The sequence below is a fragment of the Rhea pennata genome, chromosome 13 (genome assembly GCF_028389875.1).
Source record: "Rhea pennata isolate bPtePen1 chromosome 13, bPtePen1.pri, whole genome shotgun sequence".
In the NCBI taxonomy this organism is placed as follows: Eukaryota; Metazoa; Chordata; class Aves; order Rheiformes; family Rheidae; genus Rhea; species Rhea pennata.
This window is the reverse complement of record NC_084675.1, coordinates 21,621,826-21,645,788: the sequence shown is the minus strand read 5'-3', so window position 1 is coordinate 21,645,788 and position 23,963 is coordinate 21,621,826. Positions and strand designations below refer to the sequence as shown.

The following is a 23,963-nucleotide window of genomic DNA, read 5'->3' as shown; positions in this document are numbered from 1 at the left end:
CTTAAAGGATAAAAGGAACCACAATTGATGGGCATGATGAAAAACAAATTTTAGAGAAAATGCATCTCATTAATGTATTGATTTAATATTGGATTAATATGAGGATGTAAAGTATATCCTTGCTCATAGTAATCCTGTTGACCTCAGGTGGAAAACGAGTTCCAGATAGGTTAAGCAGATTGTTACATGTAACAAGCTTTGGAATATAAAGTTGTTTCCTTAAAACAGATTGCAGAAATTTAAACTGTTCTTATTTTGCTACTCTATTTTATTTAGGCAAAATGTATTTATATGGTCTTCTATTTACTGTTTTTTCCCCCTCCCACTTCCTTGTATCATCATTTTTCTACAAGAAGCTAGATTGCAGGAGCTTTCTTAGTTAATGGCAATCAACAGTGTTTTTCCTCCAGAAATGTTTGATACCAAATCTGAATGGGGAGAGGAGGGTGTGCATGGAGGGGGAAGATAACTCTGAAATGCTTTTGGTTTGGGGTCCAGACTTGGCAGTGCCTTGTGTTCTGCATGAATTGTATAGCTGGATTATTCTGTTTTTAAGTAAATACATCTTCTCCAACAATACTAGGTCAACCATGGTTGGCCTAAATATTTCTTTAAGCCCTGTCCTATAGTCCTTCAGAAAAAAATCTCCCTTTACCAACTATATGTAATTTTTCAGCTGTTTGTATGTATTTTTGTTCATCTTATCTCTGGAGTAAACTTCAGATAAATCTTAGATCACACAGAAGGCATTGAATTCCAGACTTACTGTCTCCAATATAGTATTTTTTTGAGTATCAAGTATTTAGAGTTACTTCTGGCAGTCAAATCTGAGAATTAGTGGACTTAAATATTTTGATACTGCATAGTCCCCCCCCCCACACACACACACCTTTGCTTGGAGGCTATTGTATATTAAGAAACTTCTTGAAGCCTATGTACTGCATAAATCATGCGGCTTGGTTTTCTATAGTTGATGGAGTTCAGCTAAGTTTGGAGGTTTCACTTTGGAATAAAGGAAATTATGGTGCTTTTTTCCTTTCTAAAAGTTAAAAGAATATTACATTTCATCTCAAGTTTTTGCTGATTGTGCAGTTGTACCTGCTGTCATGCAGGCAAGAGTATATGTCCATTTTATGCCATCAAAGCCAGAGGCTGAGTAACTCACCCCTTAGCTGTTTCAGGGCTGAGATTAGAATTACAAACTCCTAATGCTGCACTTGGACTCTGGCAAATATACAATGTTAGGTAGTGCTGTGGATTAACCTGTTAACTTTTGTACTCAAGATTGGAGTAAGTATCTGTTTGTCATCCCTGTTGCTTCCCTTTCCACATAAGTGTTTTTTCAGGAGGAATCTGGGATTGGAATGGCAAGATGTAAGGGGGGGAAGAGGGGAGAGGAGCCTAAGAAGTCCACCGTAAAGAGCATAGAGACACCAGCACACTTTATAAGAAGCCTCTATTCTTTAACATTAACCAGCCCAGTTGCAGTTCCCATTCATTCATGGAAGAAAGTGTTACTTCTGAATTGGTGTGAGGGATTTTGAAGTTTTTTTCCTAACTGCTTTGAGGTATGAACAAGAAGACCCCTGTAATCTAACATTTATTTTAGACTGTTCCAGACACTTAAGGATCATTTTTATAGGAAGAATTGTAACTGTTACTTTTGGTGGAAATTTGACTTACTGCAGCAATCTTCAAGATTAAAAATTGTAATTTTTAAAAGTAATTTTAAAAGTGTATTTTTTAAAGTAGACTGCTCTAAACACGAAGCCTTTAAACTCCCTTCAGCCCAGGAAAGATTAAAGTGCAAGTGTAGCATGGATAATTCATCCCTGATGAGTTTAATCTAACCACCAATAGTAGCAGTGAGGCTAACATCAAATGCAGTCTTTTATATGGCTAATTTGCATGAAAGCCAGTGTAGCCTCATTTTTGCTGCTTTTGTTGCCCATACTAACTGAATTAAAAGCTAGGGTTAATGCATTTATTCCGTGCAATAATTGTCTTTGCCCTCTTGCACAAACACTTTAAGATACTTCCTACCAAAGTCTAATTCATGGCATGGATTCATTCACTGAGAAGTCCTTTATGTTGCACCAACAGCAGTTACATGAAAAGGCTAAAAGGTCTACCTCTTGGCTGCAAGCTGCAGTGAGTGCCTCACTTGAAAGTCATGCTGTCTATATTTAAGTGTTTCTTGTTTAAGTTTGCGTTACAGGACACTGTAATGCAGATTTCCTATAAGCAGCTCTAACTGTGTATATATGCAGTATGCCTTGTTTGTGTATTCATCTAAAATAACACATATATCAAGCATACTTTTAGGGCACTGTCATCTTGAATCTTCTGAATTTTTTTCTTTAATCTTTTTTTTTGGTATTTTGCTTGTTTTTCTGAAAATGGTGATCAAATCACTATACTTTATCCTTTGAATCTGACTAAGTTCCTTGAAATGTGACAGAGGCGTTACGAGTTGCTTTATTTAATGTTGTGTCTGGATGGAAGATACCTATCCATGCTCCTATCAAGAGGAGAGTTAAGAATAGTTCAGCCCTTTCCCCTTTTTTGACTGCCCAACCACTCATTGTGTGTGTGTCTTTTTTTTTGGTGACCTAGAGGCAGCATGTTTGCATGGTTGACAGTCACTGGGGATGCTGGACTGAATGTGGATCCTGCAGAAGCTAATGCAATGCACAAGAGGAGGGTTTCTTGCAATGTTGGCTATGCCTGGGGCGTGAAGGTAGCTAGTTATGTGCATATCTTCAGGGAATATATGGAAAAATTGAAAAAACTTAATGTGAACATTGTAGATATGAGAAAAATAGTATTGCTGTAGACATAGGGAATAGGGCAGAAGGCGGCTATAGTCCTTGTAGAAAAGGAGAAATGCAAGAAGTTCATGGGAAATAAATAAGGCTTTATTTTGCTTCTCTCCAAACAATCTAGCTTTTATTTATTCTTAAGGTGTGTAAAGACTTGTTCTGGATTTGTGTACTGAGCAATATAACTGAATTATTAAAGTTCAGATGATGACCAACTTCTACTAAAGTAGAGTTTGCCAATGAAGGACTTGATCTTGGGCACTCAAGTCCTTTCAGTGGAAGCTAGAAGATACTAATGCTTATAAAGAACATAAAATTCAGCTAACTTGAGAAATAATTCCAAGTGTAGCTTGCTGGTAAATTAAATAGTGCCAAAGAGTTACCTTACCATATGTGTTATTCAGACAGATCCCTGATCTTAGATACTAACAGTGTAGTTATCTGTATCTAAGAGGAGATGTTAGGCTAATATTTAATACTATTTGCATTTTTCTATAACTCCTTAGAGGAGGCAGCACCTATGATATAGGGCATGTATATCACTAGAAGAACTCTTGTTTTGCAATTGTCAGCCAAATCATGTCCGTGAAACTCTGGAAATGTCTACTATGGAACATTGATTAGTTATGCAGATTAAATCAATGACCATTCCAGCCACAGCTAGGGAAGCAATAGCATGACCTTTTGCTAGTAATGGAAACAACATAAGAGACTTCAGCTTTAATTAAAGTTGCAGCAAATGGGCAAAAGCAGGTTTTTCTTAAATCTTTAGGTAATGGCTTGATGAAGGGATTTTTCTGAAACTCAGCAGAGTCAGAAAAGAATTAGTGTGAAAACTTTGCCCTGTCTCTAAATGTTAGAACTAACACTTAACCTATAGTTACACTGAATATTCTTATAAAAGCTTGGAGGTGGGAGAGGATTTTGAACTTCAAAACTTACTGTAAGGTGGAAAATGCATCACGGAAGACTTAAAGAGAAAGTGAAGGTGAACATTACTGCTGATTCTTGTCTCCTGGCAATGCCAGCTGCAACCTGATGGCAAATAGCTCACTGGAACCAGACTCTTCTGAGGACTGAGCATAGGACGTGTGAAATGTTCAGAAGGGCTTGGCTGTTCGTTGCGTTTCTTTAAGACTTAACACTGTTTAATGTCTGGCCTTGTCTGCTTGAACTTACATGTTCCACTGTCATCTTAAAAAGAAGAATAATAGTTTGAAATAAATAGCTTGCTTATCCTATCTTAGTTTACTTTTTTCTGGAACTAAATTGGACAAAGAATTGTCACTTTAGGGAGAAAAATAGTAATGAATCACTTTCAACCTTGAAAACCATAATCTGAGACCATTTTTTTGCTTACTGTCACCAGTACAATCATGTCTGAATAGCAGCTCTCTTGCTGCATACAGAGTGCTCAAGAAGTGTAGCTGGTTAGTTGGTAGGTGTGGATGCTCTTCCCCTCTTTTCAGTTCATTGTTAAATCTCCCTGTTTTCCAAATAGATTTCTCATCTTCATTTGCATTTAAGCTTAGATCAGTTCTTTTCTCCAAAAGATGCCTTACAGAGGATAACAGGCTTTGAAAAATGTAACCACTTTAGCAACAAGTAGCTGGAATTTTTATGGCTATTTGCTTATATAAGCTAGAAAATTCTTCATACCTAACAAATTATGAGTCTAGATCTAGAAACTGTAAATAAGATAGTTTCTTATTTATCTTTTGATGTCATCATTGTGGCTTTTCTCTGCAGACATGGGAGGCAGATGCTCTTCAAAAGAATCTGAGACTCCTGCAGGCAAAAGAGACCAGATACTGTGGGTCTTGAGATAACATTACAGAAGCTGGCAGTACTGGGAATTGGAAACAATAAATTCTGGTTTCAAGTAGAGGAGTAAGTTGCAGGAGGAGATGCATTATCTTTAGTACAGAGCATTGACATGACATATTGGTCTGATTTGAAAACGAGGAGGTGGGTGGAGAGGAAAGATGAGAACATTTCACAAAAAAGCTGTTTACTTTTCTAGCAATTTTCTTTGCTTCCCTTGCTATTACTGCAAATATTTCTCTACTCTGCTTTCCCTTCTTTCTAATCCTAAATTGACCTTATTTTGTAAATGACAACACTTTATTTCCATGGAAGTGATCATGGTTTCTCACATTCAATATTTGACATAAGGAACAGATGGACTGCAAAGAAGAAACAACTAATGTAATAATACTCTACACTAGTGAGAGAGACCCTTTGCAAATCGTAGCTCATAAATTTAACTAAAGGACGTGCAGTTAAGAGGGGAGGAAATTGGCTGTGTTTTTTAAACAGAGTTCTCTTGTACTCTGACTACCAGCTGATGCCAGCCTTGGGATTCATAGGTCAGAAAACAGTGGGTGTTTTTCAGACCGCAGATTCAAACTCAGGAGTTGGTGCCTCAGGACCTTTGAGGATCACTGTACAAGAGCTAGCAATTCATGTGTTCCAGATATGGTTTTGCTAGTGATTTACTGTAGAATCTTGTTTATATATCCATGAAATTAGGTTAATTCTTGTTGCACATCAGGGCTGACTTAGTGTTTGTATAGCTTCCTGGGAAAAAAACACTGGGCTTTAGGTCCAGATGTTTGGGATTTTTTTAACAGGTGGCCAGAAAGGTTCTCTGAACACATTTTTTTAGATGGAGAGAAGCTCCTCACCTTTGTTTTGCTTAAGTATTTAAATATTCCTTTATTAGAAGTTAAATATACCCAAACCTGCTCAAATCTAGTTATGCTGATCTTAACATTTCATTTGTTACTGATAGAATCATAATGAAGTAAGAATAAAGTGAAAACAATCAAAACAGTAAATTCTGTGTTAATTCAGTTGTACTGGAGTTCTTTAAAGAAAGTTGGATTTTTTTTGTTTAATGCAGTTTTGGAAAAACTATCTGTTGATGAAAATACCAGTTGAGAGCTGATATTTTGAGGACTAGGTTGAGATTTGACAGCTATACTGGGTAATGAAAGTCTCTAGAGTTGTTCATGGGTTGATACTAAACAATGACTTGAGAACAAAATCTCATTTTGGAATTGCGGATATTGCAAATCAGAACTTTCAGGAGTCGTATTATCCTGATCCTGTATTTAGCAGGGTATCTTGCACTTTTCTTAAGCATTTGGTGGTAGCACTGTCAGATGTGTTCCTTCAGTGGAGGAATTGTGGCTCTGTTCCATGTGGTAGATCTGTTAATGTGTGTCAGAATAGGAAAAGAGACAAATAGTCATCTTTAGCTTTGTTGAGATGCTTTGTCAGATGTCTCATTTCATATTCTTTTGCTCTTTTACATTGGAAAATCCCAGGTTGTCATTATGCAAGACAATGATTTTGATTAAAGTTAATTTTATTTCTCGGGTGCAAAAAAGTTCTAAGTTAGAAGGTTAATGTTTCCTTTTCTTTCTGATTTGTTCTTTTATCTCCTGGAAAAGAGCAACAGCCGTACTGCATTACTTCACTGCCTGGAGTGGATGCATTTCATCAGTGTATGGTGCACATGCTATTTTTAACAGTAACTCAAAGGGGTAGCCCTGCTAAAGTTACATCATTGATATACCCAGCTGAAAGGAAATGGCATAAAACACCGTAGGAGATTATTGTGTTTTCTGCTTCTGTGGATGAATTATTCAATGTGTATCATTCAAGCAGAGACAGAGTTGGACCATTTATCTTGCAAAGCATTCAGACTTTGATTTCTTGTAATCGGTCCTGTGGAAGTGTAATAAGTGAATTTTGTGTAAAGAAAACATAGTATGAAATAGATATTAGTGACTTAGAGAGCTCAAAATTTGTGTTTCTTTCTGTCAGTGATATTATATTGCTCAAGGATTTGTAGTGATCTTAACTATTGCAAAAAAATGACAGGGGACTAGAGCTCAAACTGCAAAGTGCATTATTTCACTTTATCCTGCATATTGAAGAATCTAGTGGTAAGTGTGTTGATGCAAAGTATTGCTTTTTGGAGCCACTTAACTTTTAACTTTTTAACTTTAATTCCAGGGGATTCTCTGCCTTGTCCAATACTAGTATCTACTTTGCACCCCACCCTACTTCTGTGTGCTTCATGGATATAACAGTAATTGTCTAATCATTGTACAGTATCTCAAAAGTAAGTTTAAATGCTGAATTATAACTATTTCATCTCTTTGAATCACGGGCCGAAGCCTATCTGAGATCCAAAATGAAGGAACAGTGATTTATACAAAACTATAAAAGTAAAACAGAATATTAGAACCTAAGGCCTGAGACCTGAAAATATACCAGGATATAATCAGCAAAGGAAGAATCTCACAGAAGTAGTTGTACAAAAGGGATATTTATTTTTTTCCCCCACTGAACCAAGCACCTAAATGCATTTGTGGCCCTTGGCAAGACTACATGTGTTCAAAGTTGTATACATGTATGCAATCATGCTAGACGTATTCTAGATTCTATGCACTCTATTCTAATCATATATACAATCTTACTCTAGGCTGTAAAAGCACTAAAGGGACCATTGTGTTAACATTGTTTATGTGCTATTATTTTTGAAAAATTTTTGAAGCTGCTATCAAATGACTTCGCCATTGCTGCTAATTTCTACTTGTTACTGCAGTCTTAGTCTCAAGTTCCAAGATGCTGATACTGTTTTCAAAAATGTAGGAAACAGCTTATTTATGTGAACATTAGGCCATACTGATCAGGAATAGGTTTTTTTTTTTTTTTTTTAAGTCAGACTAGCTGGACGTATTTGTATTTTCAACGGTGAATTTGAAATCTGCATTTTTGCTGCATTTTTGTTTCAGCACGAGAAGCTTGTAACTCCTTTATGTGGCTGAAGAAATCATTCAGCGAAGGCTTGAGCAGGCAGCCATCTGATCTCGGCGTTCGGGTGTTTTATCACCAGATTGCCCTTCAAGCCAGGGCATGCTGGCTGAGCAGCTGCTGCATTATAATCTCACTGACACGGTTCCATGTATGCTGAGACAGTCACATGCTGCAGCACACAAAATCTGTGTTTGAATCTGCTGTAAAATATATATATGATATTATATAATACTTATGGGTTTTTATATTTATAAATTAATATTCAGGTCCTGATCTGCTGACTTGCTGGGAAAATCATTGTCAGAGTTAATTGTGAGGGTTTTTTTTATGCGGTAAGACAGTATTTTCAATAAAGAGTAACAATGGATTATAATTATCTAAGTAGGACTCAGAAGATTTAAAGGAATGAAATATCTTGAATGATGAGGAAAAAGCTAATGGATATTAGGCAACCTGGCCATTCCTTGCAGTTCGCCCTTCCTCCACTCTCTCAAAAAAAGTAGTTGCTGATTAATTTAAATTACACTCGGAGCTGGCTTGCTTTATTTCACTGGTGGTTCTGCTGCGCTTGTGTGTGAGGCTATCAAACCTGTCCCTAATTTAGGACATTGCTCAAAACTTCAAAGTGAATCTCAGCTCAAAGAGTCCCACTTGTGGTGACTACCTGAATGTGTCATGCTTCCCTCATCTGGTTTCCTTTCAGGGGGTCTGGAGAGGTTTGTGTGCTTTTTCTAAGTTCTGAATACACATCTGTTCCATTGAGACACGCAAACTTCCAAGGCTTCGGCTGCATTAGGTTTGTTTCCTTTGATTTTTGGATTTTAGTGAAGCCTGGGTTTTATAATGCTGTAGCACGCAGGCTGAGAATAGGGGAAAAAGCCTACACTGTGTGCTGCTTCCGTGGGAAACCGGCTGTGCGTTTTTATTTGTGTGCATTAACAGAGCATTCAGACTAGAGCTGATCATCTAGCTTGTCTTGGGTTTGGGGTTTTTTGGGGACCTAGTGAATTAGTTGCCAGAGAACATTATTTCTAGGGAAGAATGAGCCAGCATGAGACTTTTCTAGGGTGAGCTAACCTTTTTTTTTTTTTTTTAAAAAAGATTTCTATTTAAAAATGATTTATTATGAACAGTAAATAAAATAATCACTTGATCAGATAAAACCAAACTAAATATACAACTACACAGTTATCTAGTAAGTAAAAATATTTATGTACAAAGTTGAACATATCTTGGTTGCAGAGATATTTTTACTAGCATGGACTGCATAATTAGATTTGGACAGCCTGCTTATTTTAATTACTTATACAAAAATGTATGTAGTTACTGAAGCTGCCTTCTGATAGAACATTTGTGTGCAGTTATTTTTGCAGGAGTGTGTCTCAAAGGAATGTTCAGCTCATTTTGAAAAGTCTGCTGTTATTTTTTAAATCGGAAAAGGAAGATGAGTCATTGGGCCAGATTTTTAAGTAAATTAAATACATAGTAGCATCCATAACTTACACATTTTTCTCAACTTGCATGAAAATAGCTAATTAGATGCAGTTACATGTTATAATTAGTCAGCTTAGGGAATTAGGCCGTAAATATATTTTACAAATTGAAATGTAAAGCCCTTTCAAAACAAACAGCCTTCTGTCCCATTCCTCCCTAGCGACAAGATTTAACTACATGCTTAATCTCAAGCACAGTGAGTAGTGCCTCTGAATTCATTGTAGGGTACCTTCAACCATCAGTGTTTTAAAAATATACCTAAAATTGTGCTTGAAAATACCAGAAGGTGTTTCAGTGGTAATAAAAATGTAATTCCTGCCTGTAGGAAAAAGAGGTACTCCTAATACTTTTTAACAAGTAGCTTTAACAGAGCAGAGGTGTGTTTTACCTGTTGCTGAATTGACCTTAACTAATCAATGTCAAAGTCTTGCAGCCATTCTTGGCGCTGCATCGTAGTTCTCCTTCTGCCCGAACCTACTGATTTGTGTTTGAGACTGTCTCTTGATCCTGAAAGCAGCTAGCTGATTTTTCTCGGTTTTACATTTTCCTGTCCAGATGTGAGTCCTCCGCAACCTGCAGTGCAGACAGCTTTCTTGTTTTATTTGTAAGCTCTTGAATGCCACGAGATTGTGAAACACTTATTTAGGTTGATTGGTTTCTGTGGCTGGCTGAAGTGCTGACAATATTATTCAGTATTAACCAAAACAGTGCCTGGGCTCAATTAAAAATGTATATCTAAGATATACAGACAATTTTTTAATATTTGCCTTTTTTGGAGAAACAATGTTAGTCTGCTATTGAATTGAGCTAAACTGAGGAAACAGCAGGAATAAGCAAACTACTAGTTTGAATAGGGGGTGAGCAATACAGTCCCAACCTATTATGCTTCTGATATGCTGCCAAAAATAAACTAATAGTCTTGATTTAAAAAGAAAAATATGTAATTATTTCCTGTGGAATATTGCAGTTCATAGTCTTCAGTTTCTATTTTAACTTTAACTTTTCAGTGAAAACTAAAGCTATAAACATGCTTTTGATCTTAAATAGTCTTTACTTTGGAAGAACCTTCATTTCTTACAAAGAAAAGACACTTCCAAGAGCATTTCTACTAGTGTTTCCTAGTTGGTATTGCTGCTGCTAACAAAAAATTTTCTTTATGTCCATGAAGCTTTAGTTTCTGAGGTACTACTGTGTATTTTCATGTAGGCAACAGAGACAACCAGAAGACTTCTGCCTTCCTTAGTAAGACTGTTCTGTTTGGTTACAAGGTTTTGTACCTGACCCTAATTTCCTTTTAAGGAGACATGGAAAAGTCTATCTTTCTATTTCTGGTGATACCAGCAAAAGTGCAGATGATGGACCTTGTTATGGGCCTGAAATGGGTCCCACTTCTGACAAGTTGAGCATCTTAGACTTCAGAGTTTTATTTTCTCCCTTTTATCCACAAAACCATCATCCTCTTATGAAAAGAGGTCATTTTTTTGCATTGACTCTTAAGGAACCACAAAGCTCATCTTCAGAGAACATTTAAAAGAGGCCAGGAGTTGGAAAGGCATGGAGCAGTGAGTGATATGACACAACGATTGCTAGCCAGAAGTTCTCGGGTCACATATGACAGTCCTGGTTTAGCCATCAGCTTCCCATACAGACATAAGGGAAATGTAGAGGCCCCTTTTTGCTCCCTGTTCAATTTCCCTTCTTGTTCCTTTTTCTAAAGGAAAGACTGGAGGACAATTAGTCCTGTCTCTGTTGTGTTTTTGTGTGTTAGCCTGGCAGAGGTACTTCCAGTAGGATACTTGGTATACAAGAGAACTGGGTAATCGTGGAATGATTATTCCATTTGGAGTCCTTAAATGCAGATCATTCAGATTTTATTTTCTTCCTGCTACTCTGGGGACTTTTTCCCATTCTGCAGAGGGCCTTTATATCTACTTTTTCCTGATAAGAAATTCACGAAGGTTCACAAGACATTATCAAATAATGTAAATGAGGAATACGTGTTACTACTGCATGCTCACTGGCTTACTATGAAATCATTTAGATAAAAGGACAAAATTCCATCTTTATCCCAAGTTAGGCTTGATGAAGAAAGCATTGACTATTAAGGAACCACTTAATACCTGTTTTGGTATTTCTTATATCTGCTGAAATAGTTCTTCCAAGTAATTGTGACATCCAAGGAAGCTGGAAGTTTGCAAGTAAATGTGTGGCTTCTCTACAAGAGTGTTTCAACAATTTTGATACTGCTGTGATCATTGGTAAGCTTGTAAGATACCATAAATGTACTAATCCTCTCTGGAATGCAAGCCTTGATTCTTTGGGTAGCTCAGATTTATAGAATAGTTTGAAGATCTCTCTTCTGGTATGGAAAGAAGAAAAAAGATCACTGTGCTCTGCTGTCAACCACAGTTATCCTTCACTTTGTTTGGAGAAGACATGATAAACTCTGCATAAACATTTAAGTTGAACCGTAAGTTATGCAAGAAGCAAGCTTGTATGTGTATAAAGGCTTTGGGATTGTTTAGTGTAGTGTCCCTATTGCATCTCTTAAGATGTTTTCTCAATCCATAAGAACTGCATTATATGAAAACAGGTTAATCTCTTAAGTTATCCTGCTGATTCTGAAGACTTCTGAGAATGAGATGTTTGTAATTTATCTCATTCCTTATATAGTAATGAAAAGGTCATTCTTACATGACAGTGGAGTTCACTAGAGCAAATTATTTCATCCTTTTCTATATTAGACTTTTTCTAGTAAAAATAAGATCATTCTTCAAAAAGAAACATTCATTTCCTTATCTATCTTTCCTTACTTTGAGTGTTTAGAGTATATCCTTAAGTTCTAGATGCTCTCTGATTAGAAGCAGTTTTTTCCTCTGGTGTAGTAATAAATAGGCATCCTTGTAGTTGAGTGATGTTTGTCACTTAAATTTAACTGACATTTGTATATTTTTAATTGTTTGTCTTCAATACACTTATCTTTAAGAAAACAATATATGGCCTCCCTTTTCATGTTCTTTCCCTCTCCAGAAGCAGTTTCTCTAAGTATGAAGATGACTTAACCAGAGAGCATCTCCTATTGATGGGCCACAGTCCAAATAGTGTAATAATATTTCAATGCAGATTGACTGTCTCTTACTTTGAAAGGAATAGTTTTTGTTTGAGTTAATGTGTCATGAAGCAATCCAAGGTGTGCTTTTGCTGGTTGTCAAATAGAGCAAAGTTCAAGTTTAATGGTGTCTGTCCTCAGAGTATCTAATGATTCAGACCCTCCCAGGTCAAAGTTTGAAAGTTCACCCAAGTTTTGGAGGGTGAGGTCATAGGAATGCTCTTCAAGCAGAATCTTCCTCTGGAAAGGTCTCTGGGACAGATCAGTGGTACCAGCCTTTTCTTGGCTTTAATGACAAAGCTGGTTCAAGTTAATACTGTAGTGCTCTCTACAGTTTGTTGAAACTAACCCAGTTTGAGGTCCTGGGCCATATTAATACTGAATTTGGCAACCTGAGAGATGCTGATCAATACCTGAGTTTAACTCTTGGTTTAATTTCATCTTGCTGTTCATCTTACAGACCTCTGGGCAGTTGTTTGTGTCCTTTGGAAGCCTAATATTTGATTCTGCAGGTTTTCTTCAGGCCTCTGGCATTCCAGTATCTGAGCAATTTAAATTTTGAGAAGTAGAAGGCTAGTGAAATAAAATACTTTTAGTTCATTAGAAAGCTTAGGGTTATATGTTTGTGGTAGAAATGGATCAGTATATTTGCTGGTTAGAGGAAGAGTGAATCGCTACTTTTTTTTTCCATTCTCTGTCATGGCCTATATAAAAAGCTTTTAAAAATCAGAACTGTAAAAACAAGAAGCTGTTTAAAAAGCAGATGAAAACACTAAAACTGCTACTTGTAAGCAATTTCTAAGCTTTTTTGCGATTGGAGGGCTAACTAATCTTTTCACAGAAAATTTCTCGCAGTTTCTTGTGCTTTGTTGCTGTATCTATACTTTGAAATTACAGAAGGAATAGATAAACTTTTAGTTCTGTTTTACCTCATTTTTGTTTGCCTGTGGTATATGTGGGGAATGTAAATATTGGTGGGTTTGAGGGTTGAATGGAGAATTTATATTTTATTGTTTCAGGTTTTTGTGTAGTCACTTTGTGGATTAGCTTCTGATATCTAGTGGACACCAGCAGTGTACAAGCTGAGTAATGCTGCTTGAGGTATTTCCTTATTTTAGAAAAACAAGACCTAGTCTATGAAAGTCTGTGTTGCATTTTTAGTTACCACTTCTGTATAAAACAAGGATGTAAAATGTATTTTATTAGTTTCTTTTGGTCAAGTATACATTTTTAGTAAAATTTACTCTATTTGTCTTTGCTTCTATGTAGAACTTCATGAAACAAATCTTTAAAATCCATAAGCAATCGGTTATGATTATGTGCAGTCTCCTATATAACAAATCACAGGAGCTCACGATGAATTTTCTTTCTTAAAAATACTGTAGCTTTTTTCACCACCCTGGTCATGTACCATGTCTCAAGAGCTCCGCTGAGTCAAAAGTCCCTTGTTACTCAAGTTTTGCTATCTGAATTCTGTAGAACAGTATTTATCTAGATGCCATGTAAGCTGAAGCTACATGCAGTGATTTAAAAGTAAATGACTATCTATTTACATATGGACTATAAACTATTTTCAGCCTGAGTGTGGTAAAGTCTTCCTAGGAGCCTCAGTGTTGTTTGTTCTTACCCAGTTCTGTTCTTGTGATGTGCTTCTAGCTTGCAGTCTCTGTACTACTTCTCATCTACTGTCAATGCAAAAAAGAGTAGCCACTCATGTACAGTCAGCCTTTGAGTTAAAAAAAAAAAAAAAAAAAGGCACTGTGTAAAACTATTCATGAAATTAAAAAGGGAACCATATACTGGCACAAATTATATTGATCTGCACACAGAATGCATGATACGCACAGGAAGATGGAATGGGGATTTGATTTAATTTTAGAATGCTGGTGTCAGTACTGAAATAGCATGAATACTGCTCCTGCTGACACAAGTGAGGGTTTAGCTTTAAGACAACAGTTATGATTCTCTTAGCTTCTTTATTTTTTTTAACTTTTCCAATAGAAACACAGAAGTGGCAAATCTGGACTGACATACTCATTTATCTAGTCCTTACCAGTTAAGTGTTTTTCTCCAAAAGTTTAAAGAGGGAGGTACAAAAATACTCCACAACGGACTATTGAGGTGACTTCCAAAATGAAGTGTTTTTCTGCTGCTACACGTGTATGCTGGAGGAGAAAAGTTCACATCGTGGCTGAGATGCTTCAATCCTTTCCTTGACCTGCTAGGAGCGTCTCAGGAACCTAGTCATCTGTTTTGTGTGGATCTTCAAACTACACTTGAATCCTGAAGCTCTTGGATCAGTCTTTCATTTGAATATGTCGGTGCTGACAGTCTGGGAGGGAAAGGGCTAACAACCTAGTGTGGCCTCAGATGTGCTTGTGCATAGGTGCAGAATTACAGTCGAAGATCCCACCCTTTCAGAGGGATAAGCTGGGCAAGGAATGATGCAGAGAAGGCCAGAGGGTTTAGGATTTTGGGGGGAGAGGGGAGGAGTTGTTCATTTCTGCCTTCACAAAACTCAACCCATCCAATGTTCAATGTACTAGCCATCAGCCAAATGGGTAAAACTCTCAGGCTAGACTAGGAAGGCACAGGAGTGAATAAAATGTCTTAACTTGCTGGATCTGTTTTACCTTGAAATCCTGGAACAGTAGGACAGGAGCATTAGGTCTACTTATATTTGAGAAGGAGAAAAGACAAATCAGAAGCTAAGCAGTTGCCATCAAGATTCATGATGAGCTTCATTTGAAGAATGATGGGGTTTTCCTCCATTTTGTTTTCTCTTTTCGTACTAGCTTAAAATCCTGTGTATAGATGCACGCATTTGCAGTAAGAAAGAAACGCTGTACTATATGCCACTCAGTCTTTCTGTTTTTCTGCAATTCTGAATGAGTTGGGGAAGGGGAGGTTTGGGAAGCTAGAACAAATGTTAACATCTGAGAATCAGGAAATGCTAATGATGATACAAGTATTCTGGCATATGGGAAAAGAACTAGCTGGCCTGTAGTGGAGAGTTTCATTTACAGAGGAGAGTCGCCAGATGGGCAGAAGTCCTGGGATTATTGAACGACGCGGGGGAAGGTGTGAGTTATTTGGGGGAGGCAGAGTGCAGAGTTTCCCTTGAGTGCTGCCTTGGGTTGTAAAACAAAACCCAGAATGAAACATAACCTAAACGGCTGCTGTGTTCCCAGTAGCACAGGGAGCTGCTGCTTATGGCCTGTTTGCGATAACAACCGCTATTGTAAAACAACTTCATAGACTTCTGAAAAGCTAATCAAAAGGGTGATGGGAAGTACTGGCAGGCTTTTGCGTTGCAGAGCATCTCCAAAGGATGGTGAAACAGCATCTTACCTTCTTCCTGTGCTGGAGGTTTACTGGAACCATTGATACAAGCTCTCATGAACTGGGAAAGGATCCTGTTTTATCTTTTAAGCTGTGTTTGCTGTTATGCTGTCTGGACATGTGTGACATGATCCCTGTTGCGTTATAATAAAGAGTAGAGGTGGAGTTAAATATGTAGCAGTGCTTGCTATGGCCTCTGTGCTGGAGTAGTTCAAATGCAAGTCTCTGTGCTAACTACACTTGTGTGTACAATTGATAACTGTGTGCAGAATGCTTGGGTACAAGTGAAAGCAGCACATAAATTTTAAAAGAAAAAAAACGCTTAGGAAATTCAGTGATAGAAAATCTTTGCTAGTGAAGGAGGTTGTTTCATGCTGTCTGTTGCCCTTTTGGACTAGAGTTAAGCAAAATACGAGATTCGAGTATTTTAAAATCAAATTCCTGGTAACTGGGAAGTACATGCTTAGGGTTGTGTGGATATGTCCCAGCACTCTGCCCTTTTCTGAATGATGCCACGAAGCAGTTATAATGCATGTATTTTACCCTGGTTATGGGCTGCCACAGCTTCAATGGGAGCCTCTTCTACAGGGCTCAAATTGTAGAAACCTCCATTATCTTTCTACATCCCTTTCCATGTAAATTTTGTGATATTGTCCAACTCTCTGCTTCACTTACCTGCATTTAAACCCAGTGTTTACCTCATTTCCCAGGTAGTTATGGATAAATCGCTATACCAGGAAGTCTTCTGTGCCCTTATAGGCAATGCAGTTCAGAAAGTCTAGCAGTGAATGAGGTGCACACACACTTTTCTTGGCTCAGTTTACAGGGGAGTGCTGGGAGGAAGGAGCAGATGGAAAGATCCCGCTCCCTCGTAGGTCTTGTGTTGTGACCGATACCCTGCAGGCTGCTCCAGTTGGTTTCTGACCCGTGCACAGCAACAAAGCTGAACGTAGAGGGCATAGCTGGGCTATTTGCAGATGAGCTCCCCATAACTTTTTCCAGACCTAAAGCTCAGATTTGAGAGAGCCCATGCACGTATGTTTGCACTATCTCCTGAATTTGAAACACTATTTTTTTTTTGGTTAATATTCTGGTCTAGGAAACTTCAGTTTTGCTGAGTTCAGCATCCTGAAAGCACAGCGTATCATATAGCCTTAACGATGAAGGTTTTTCTGGTTACTGAATCAGTTATAGTGATACTGGCTAGCATCAGCTCTTTGAGCAATTTCCTGTGGTTTTCTGAGTAAATACAGCAAGCATTCTGTTTTCTTTTTCTTTTTAAAATCCACTCACTCCTGCTTGGTAGATGGCAGTTTTCTCTTCCTAAGTTTTGTGTGATCATTTGCTTTGAATAAAGTTAAGCTTCATGGCAGATAAGTTATTTAATAAAATCAACCATAGGTTAAATAGTGCTCCAAAGGCTAGCATGCTGAGAGATCAAATAACAAATTTATATGACCAATGAATTTAACAAGAACTCCAGACTTTGTTAGACTAATGATATTTTTCGTGGTTTTGAGTGAGAGAGAATTACTGGGTTACTTTGTATCATGTTAAAAATTATCCAGACAGTTGTCCATAGCAGCATGTTACTGCTGTATAATGAATTATATTTCATGCTCTAGAACAAACTGAGTCTTGCAGATTCAGTGCAGAATCACTACAGTCAGTGCAGAAGTATCTACATAATGATTCACTTTGCTAATTGCAATCATTTTCCAGAGGATAAATTCACTGTAGCAGATTATATTAACTGAACAAGTTCAGATCCGAACTTGAGCATAAAAGGTCGTGTAGCTGTCAGCATGACAAATTCCATGAGGCGATGTAAAGTTTGTTATTAACCCACATAGTAAAACAAAAATAGCGTCATTTTATGTTGATGGGTAATCCTATTTAGCTTGAATTGCTCTATTTGAATGCTATGGAAAATTTAAGTGATGAAAACACTTTCAGTAAAGTAACACTAGTTTTGCTATAAATACCCTGTTAAGTAACACTTGTGTATCTTTAAGGTTTTCTTTGTCCTATTCAAAAACATATGTCGGAGCAGTTGACGCTAGTCTTTCTACAAATTATTTGCTCGTCAGTCAGCTGTCTCGCCAACAGCGTGGTGGTGAAATCCTTATTCAATATCCACTTTACCAAGCTCTTTCCCATTACGATAAATCTTAAGCAGGTATCATTCCAATCAGCATTCAGTGTTTTCTTTCGCCTATGAGCACAACAAAGGGTGCCCTGGATTCTCTTAGATAAGTATACGGAGGTAGGTTTTTCTTCAAATGGCAGGAACAGCTTTGAACCACTTCAAAGCATGTTTGAGTCTTTATACTGCTGTCTAGATAACTCATCGGTATCTGGCACGCAGAAGACTTATTCCTATGGCATACAGTGTAACAGCAAGCTAGTACTGTAAAATCATTCCAAAAGTGTGAGAGGAATTCACTGAAAAGTGAATTAAAGTGGACCAAGTCTCTGCAAAAAGAATAAGGTATAGAAGAAAGTGAGTAATGAATTGACATTATTCATGAGCTTAGGAATTTGCATTATTGTACTTGGGAATTACACAGTGAAGGAACAGCTGAGATAATCATAAAGGGAATGCTAATTCTGTGTTTTAAAGACCAGAAGGTACAAATATCTACAGATCTGTTCAAAACTTGATACTTCTAAAAATTTTGGCTGCAGATAAATAGTAAACCTGGAAGAAGAGGTCTTTGAAAAAGCCAAGATCTAGGTTGTAACATTTTAAAAATCGACAGGACACAACAACATTTTTGAAATGTCTTTGGTAAAGACTTCAGAACAGGCCATGATTGTTTCAGCTGGAGAAAAAACAAGCTCCAGGCTGGCCATGGAAGAGCTTTGGCCGAAGTCTCGCTGTGGGAATAGAGAGGTGCTAGGCTGATGTAACCAGATGCCTGAAACAGTGTGTTGCTGTGATTTTTGTAGTGTAACTGTTCTGTCATGCAACTTACGTTAACAAAAAAGATATATATGATAAACATATGTTTGAGTCCAACATATAGTCCTGAAAACAGATAGAAATTTTGTAAACTGGATTTCCCCAGAAAAAGCATGGTAGGGCCCTGGATTTTGCTTGTTTGAACTGCTGAGGGAAAATGTAGTATGTACAGTGAGCTGTATATATACATTTTTTCATCTGCAAAAAGAGGGATGATACTTGGCTACTTGTTGCTGATGCTATTAAGATAAATCCATATGCGTTTGTGTAGCATTTTGTTCCTATACTGATGAGCATAATGATAAGGTCATGAGGAAATTAAGTGTTTTACATTTCGTGTATTGGTTGTGCGATGGTTGAAACTAAACCAGAGGCATGCTTTGAAAGATAAGAATTGAAAGCAACATGGAACAGCTACCTGTGCAGTGAGTACCAGCACCTACTGGCACTACTGAAGAATAATTGCTCTTACGTGCGTTTAGGAATATCTTTCTCATTCTTCTTTCTTTTTTTTCTCATAGTAAGTGTTGAAAAAGTGGAACTAAAGGGACTGGCACACAAGAAGAATGAAAGAAATGTTGAATATTCCTTTGAGGTAAGTTTGGATGATTGGCTTTTTTCCACCCTTAGGGAAGGGAGGATAACAGCTAAAAGGGAATTAAAGAAGTGCTCAAACATCATTGATAGATCACAGAAATTGTTCTAATGGAGCTCCTCAGGGATAGATGCTAGTCATTTTGTGTGCGTGCATGTGATTTGGAAGTACTCTTAAAATTGCTGTTGAGTGAACTTTGCAGATGATGCACATTGTCTGATAGGTAGGTCAGAGATGAACAAAATTCACTCTAATGCAATCAGTTGTGACCAAGTATGTATTTAGGAAAGCAAAATAATTCATGTCACAGGTACACGGTGGGAATCTGTGTCCTGGAAAGCTGAAACTAAAAAGAATTTAAGTCTTATTCCAGAGAAAGAAGAGCCCTTAGACCCTTAGGGCGATATGGCAGCAAATGGAAACCCTTTGCCTTTGGAAGAAGAGGTAGAATGGTCATTTTTCTTTGTATTCAGCATTGAGGGGAATGTGAGAATGTGGCCTGTCGTTCAGATGTTACTGTTTCTTTTTAAAAGGAATTTTGAAGAGTTTATGAAATAGCAGTGTAAATTATTCAAGGCTAGCACTAGTGAATTGCCATGTAGTGAGACACTTTGCTGGAATGTGACTTGAATATCTAATAAAAGTGTTTTGAAAAGAAAAAAATATTTTGTATTAAAGGTGTAATTAGTGTAACAGAAAAAGGCATAACAGGAACCATTTCCTGAAGATTGAAGCCAGACACACTCAAGCTGGAAATGAGAACAGGTTTTGGAATGAGAAGGTAGCCACAAGCTACTAGAAGAAGTGCCCTCCAGCCCCGCTTTTCGCATGGCTTTTGGTGGTTCAGTTTGTAAAACAATGAAGTAATATGATTGCTCACAGTTTCTGTGAACTTACGATCTCATTCTGTGAAAACTTGTGTTAATGGTGGAAGACTGGAGTCTGGGTTCTAGAGAGGAGGAAAGAGAAAATGCTTTTCTCCTGTCTAGTTTGAATGGCGTATTCCAAAATTCAGAATGCAAAGCCCAGAAAACGTCTCTGCTTTACTTAATGAGCAAACAGAGCCAAACACTGAGAAAAAGAGAATCTGGAAATGGACAGGAAATGAACAGCAGAATTTCAAATATCTAACACTTTTTACCAAAACAGTTGTTATTTAAAGCCAGTAGATGAGATAGAGCAGCAGTTTGATATCTGCTTGTGACATTGGCAGTGTTAACCCCTGCATGACTTGATTCACTGATAATGTTCTGAATTGTCTGAATTCTAAGTATTCTAAATGTCATCAATATTAGAAAGCATTTTTGAGGAGTTCTTAAAATCATTGTCAAGTATGTGGCTGTGTGAACTCCAGTTACATGTTAGGATCCCACAGACTATCTTTCCCATTATAAATTCCTGTATAAATATCAAAAGATTACTTGTATCAGAAAAGAGCTACAACATTTCATTAGACAGCTTGTAAATGTCTGAAAGCACATTGCATAGTTTAGCTGAGCTAATAAATTGCTGTTTGCTGGTTTAGAAACCCAACTATTAAATATTTTGTTTAGTAGCTTTGTTGCTTGGAATAGAAAGCCAATAGATAGAGCAGTTTTGGTGTTTTCAGCATTACTCGGCTTTGCTGTTGTTCCCTGCATTTACAGTTCACATTATTGTTTCGTAAGTATTGAAAATTGTAACAAGTCATCAAAAGAAAGAACCTGAAAGAAAAAGAAATATCTCCTATATTTTCTGAAACTTCTCGTGAATCTTAAGATATACTAGTTTTTCATGAACTTAAAGCGTACAGGCTGTAAAACCAGAAACTGTCTGGATTTTCTTTCTTCTTTTCTTTTTTTCTTACTTTTTGTGTAACAGCTCTGCAGAGAGGAAATTCCTCCATTATGTAATATATTTTGAAATACTCTTCTCTCACCAGTCTTTTTGGCAGCATTCTGGTGGCTGGAAAATCTTTGTGTATGTTTTGAGTTGTCATTGAAACTACTGTCATGTGAGAGGAAAACTTCCTGATTCTTAAACACACAAAAACAGCTTCTTCCCGTATATAACTGGTAAAGATTCATATACCTTCCAAATGGTTTGACTAGACAAGTCTGAAGGAACTTAACATTCACTAGTAATGCTAACCAGTCTCTTCTGATATTCTTTATGCCTAGAAAGCCTGACTTTTGATTCAGTTAAACTAATCATTTAGCACCCAGTAAATTCCTCTGTATTTTAGAATGTAATGAGTTAATACAGAAAGTGTATGCGAAGAGATACTGATACTTTTTCTAGGGCATAGGCAAGATGATGTCTGAAAGAGCATGGCTAGAACAGTAACATTTGTAAGGTTGTGCTTTTTTTGGCAGTGGGGTCTTTTGCTGCCATTTTCAACTTTGCGTTGCATATGGAGTTGATTAATTAGAAATAGGTGCTGTTACGCTGCGATGAGTTGTTCCTACTGCACATCAGACTCTACGAACCAGCTGTTTTCTTTAACAATAGGAAGAAAAATTTTTCCATTTGTTAGTAGTCTGTTTCTTAGTGCTGGGTGTCTGCAGTGTACACTGGCTGTGTAAACTCTGAAGTGCTTTTTTAAGAATTCAGAATAGTTGTTAAGTATAATAGCAGCTAGCTAGAATCAGGCGGGAAGGGAGGATTGAGTAATAGTTACTTGTGCACAGAAAAGTTTTTCTGTGTTGATGCCACATGTTGCACACTTTCTTTCACACAGTGGGTGAAATAAACATCTGATACCTATTTTTGAGCTTGAGCTGTTAAAACTAACCTTAAATCCCTGACTACTGTTTACTAAACTGAGCGTGTTTCAATTCCTAAGGTCCTGTGGTCTGATTCTTCAGTGACAGTGGTAACCAAATCTTCCATTGAAGTGACTGAATTTATTTCAAAGGTAAAGGAGTTAAGATTGCTTTGAAAATGCAGGAACGTTTTGTACCAATATGTAATTTGTTCAATGGCGTTTTTCTAAACGTGCTGACATAATGCAAATAGATTGAACTTCATAAAATACTTGACTTGTAAATTGTTGTTCCTTGAATCTCATATAACTGGTAACAAGTCTTTTTTCCTTATTTTTCCATTTGTAATATGCTCTACCTGTAGCTGTCTCAGCTGTATCCAGAGGAAAACTTGGAGAAATTCATTCCTTGCCTAGCTGGTCCAGATTCATTTTACCTAGAACGGAACCACATAGACTTGGAATCAGACCTTAGGTATGCTGTTTTGTTGTCTGCTTGTTTTTTAACTTGCCATTTGGCTTTTCTCACAGAGTGGAAAAAGCAGGAAATGGAAATGTTATGGCTGTATTCTAAATCACTTTCAAGAGCTCAGAGCCTGGTTCTGCAGACCTGATTCTGCAGACCTTATTCCTTGATGTTCTGCTAATTTCAGTATATAGGAGTTTTGCAGAGATTCTTTGTTCAGAAATAAATAAGGTCATAATATACTTTATTAAACTTTCTGGAGGGTTAACTTTTCTTAGTGCTTTGTTAGAAATAAATATGGGAGCAGTGGCTTTGCAGAAGATCGGTTTAGGCTCCAAAAATAGCCAAAACTTTTTTTTTTTTTTTTTTAAAAAAAGGCCAAAACTCTGGGAAAGGCAATTTCCCAAGTAGTCTTCCTTCTGTATTAAGGGATGGGTTGTGGGATCTTTTATTTTTTTGTTATCCCTTCAGACAGTTTTATATTATTTTGTCCCAGGTTTTTTAGGTTGTCGTGGTGTTTATTTTACTTTAATTTTTAAAAGGTAAGTGTGCTTTAAAATGCTTAGTGTGTATCTTTGTAGCCATAAAACTGTTGGGAGCCCTTAACAGTTAAGAAATATCTGAAGCCTTAGATATCTCCCCGCATTATCACAAGTTACCTGGCCATTATCTAAACTTAACCACCATTTTGAAAATCATCAGCCGGGGAAGGTCGCATCATCTCTTTCTTTTGAAGTATTGAAATAATTTTGCTAGGATAATTTGAGGAACAGAAGATATTTTCAGCTATTACTGTCTTTGCCAATGCTAAGTATGAAATGGCATTTAAAACATGAAGTAACGTTTTTTAGGATGCTTCCTAAACACTTAGTATCCCTAATCAAGACAGACTTGGGTGCCCTGCTGCCAGAGCTGTGGTGGATATTGTTTTTCCATGGTCAGAGCCAGCAGGTGCATGCCTAGATTATTTTTAATGGCAAGCAGTGTTAACATTTCAAACTCCCTTCTGTGCTTTGAGGATCACAGTCTATTGAGAATTAGGTAGGATAAGAGAGAATGCATGTCACTTGCTGCTGCTGTTTAGCTAGCAACAGTCTCTACAAATCTAGGTTAATAGAGCAGCAATCTGCGTTTACACAGCAACGGTTGTATCTTAGGAACAGAGACAGATAGAAGCTGTTTTGTTAAGTGCTGCATATTTGAAAAATTCAGAAACGAACTATGAATTTTCAAGATGGAAATCACATTCGTATGTGAGTGTGGGTATATAGTTGTATTAATTTTTTTACTCAAAGTTTTTTTTTTTTTAATTACGTATATAAAGATGTGGTCAAAATGTTCTTAACAACTTTCTGTATGTTTTCAAATCTATAGATTTGGCAAAAGAGAGAATCAAGTTTGCATAATAACAAGAAGTCTAGTAATGTCAATAGAACATACTTTATACATTACAGAGTTTTAGAAGACTGCCGTTTTTATTCCCCTCAAAGAGACGTTGCAATCCTAGGGAAAATGTGACATAAGTTTTTTAGACGTTTTCCCTGCATTGCCAGACTCTACGTCTGCTATTTATCTCAAAGAGGAGGAAATTAAA

General features: G+C 37.1%; 1 protein-coding gene across 1 annotated transcript in view; it reads left to right on the top strand.

Annotated features, from left to right (window-relative positions):
• The window catches only part of ZCCHC14 (zinc finger CCHC-type containing 14), a 56,334-nt gene that overhangs the window by 19,544 nt on the left and 12,827 nt on the right, over positions 1–23,963 (top strand). Inside the window, exons 3-5 of the mRNA XM_062586913.1 lie at positions 19,087–19,160; positions 21,985–22,056; positions 22,269–22,378. Of these exons, the coding sequence (XP_062442897.1) occupies positions 19,087–19,160; positions 21,985–22,056; positions 22,269–22,378 (256 nt within the window). The remainder of the gene's footprint in view (positions 1–19,086; positions 19,161–21,984; positions 22,057–22,268; positions 22,379–23,963) is intronic.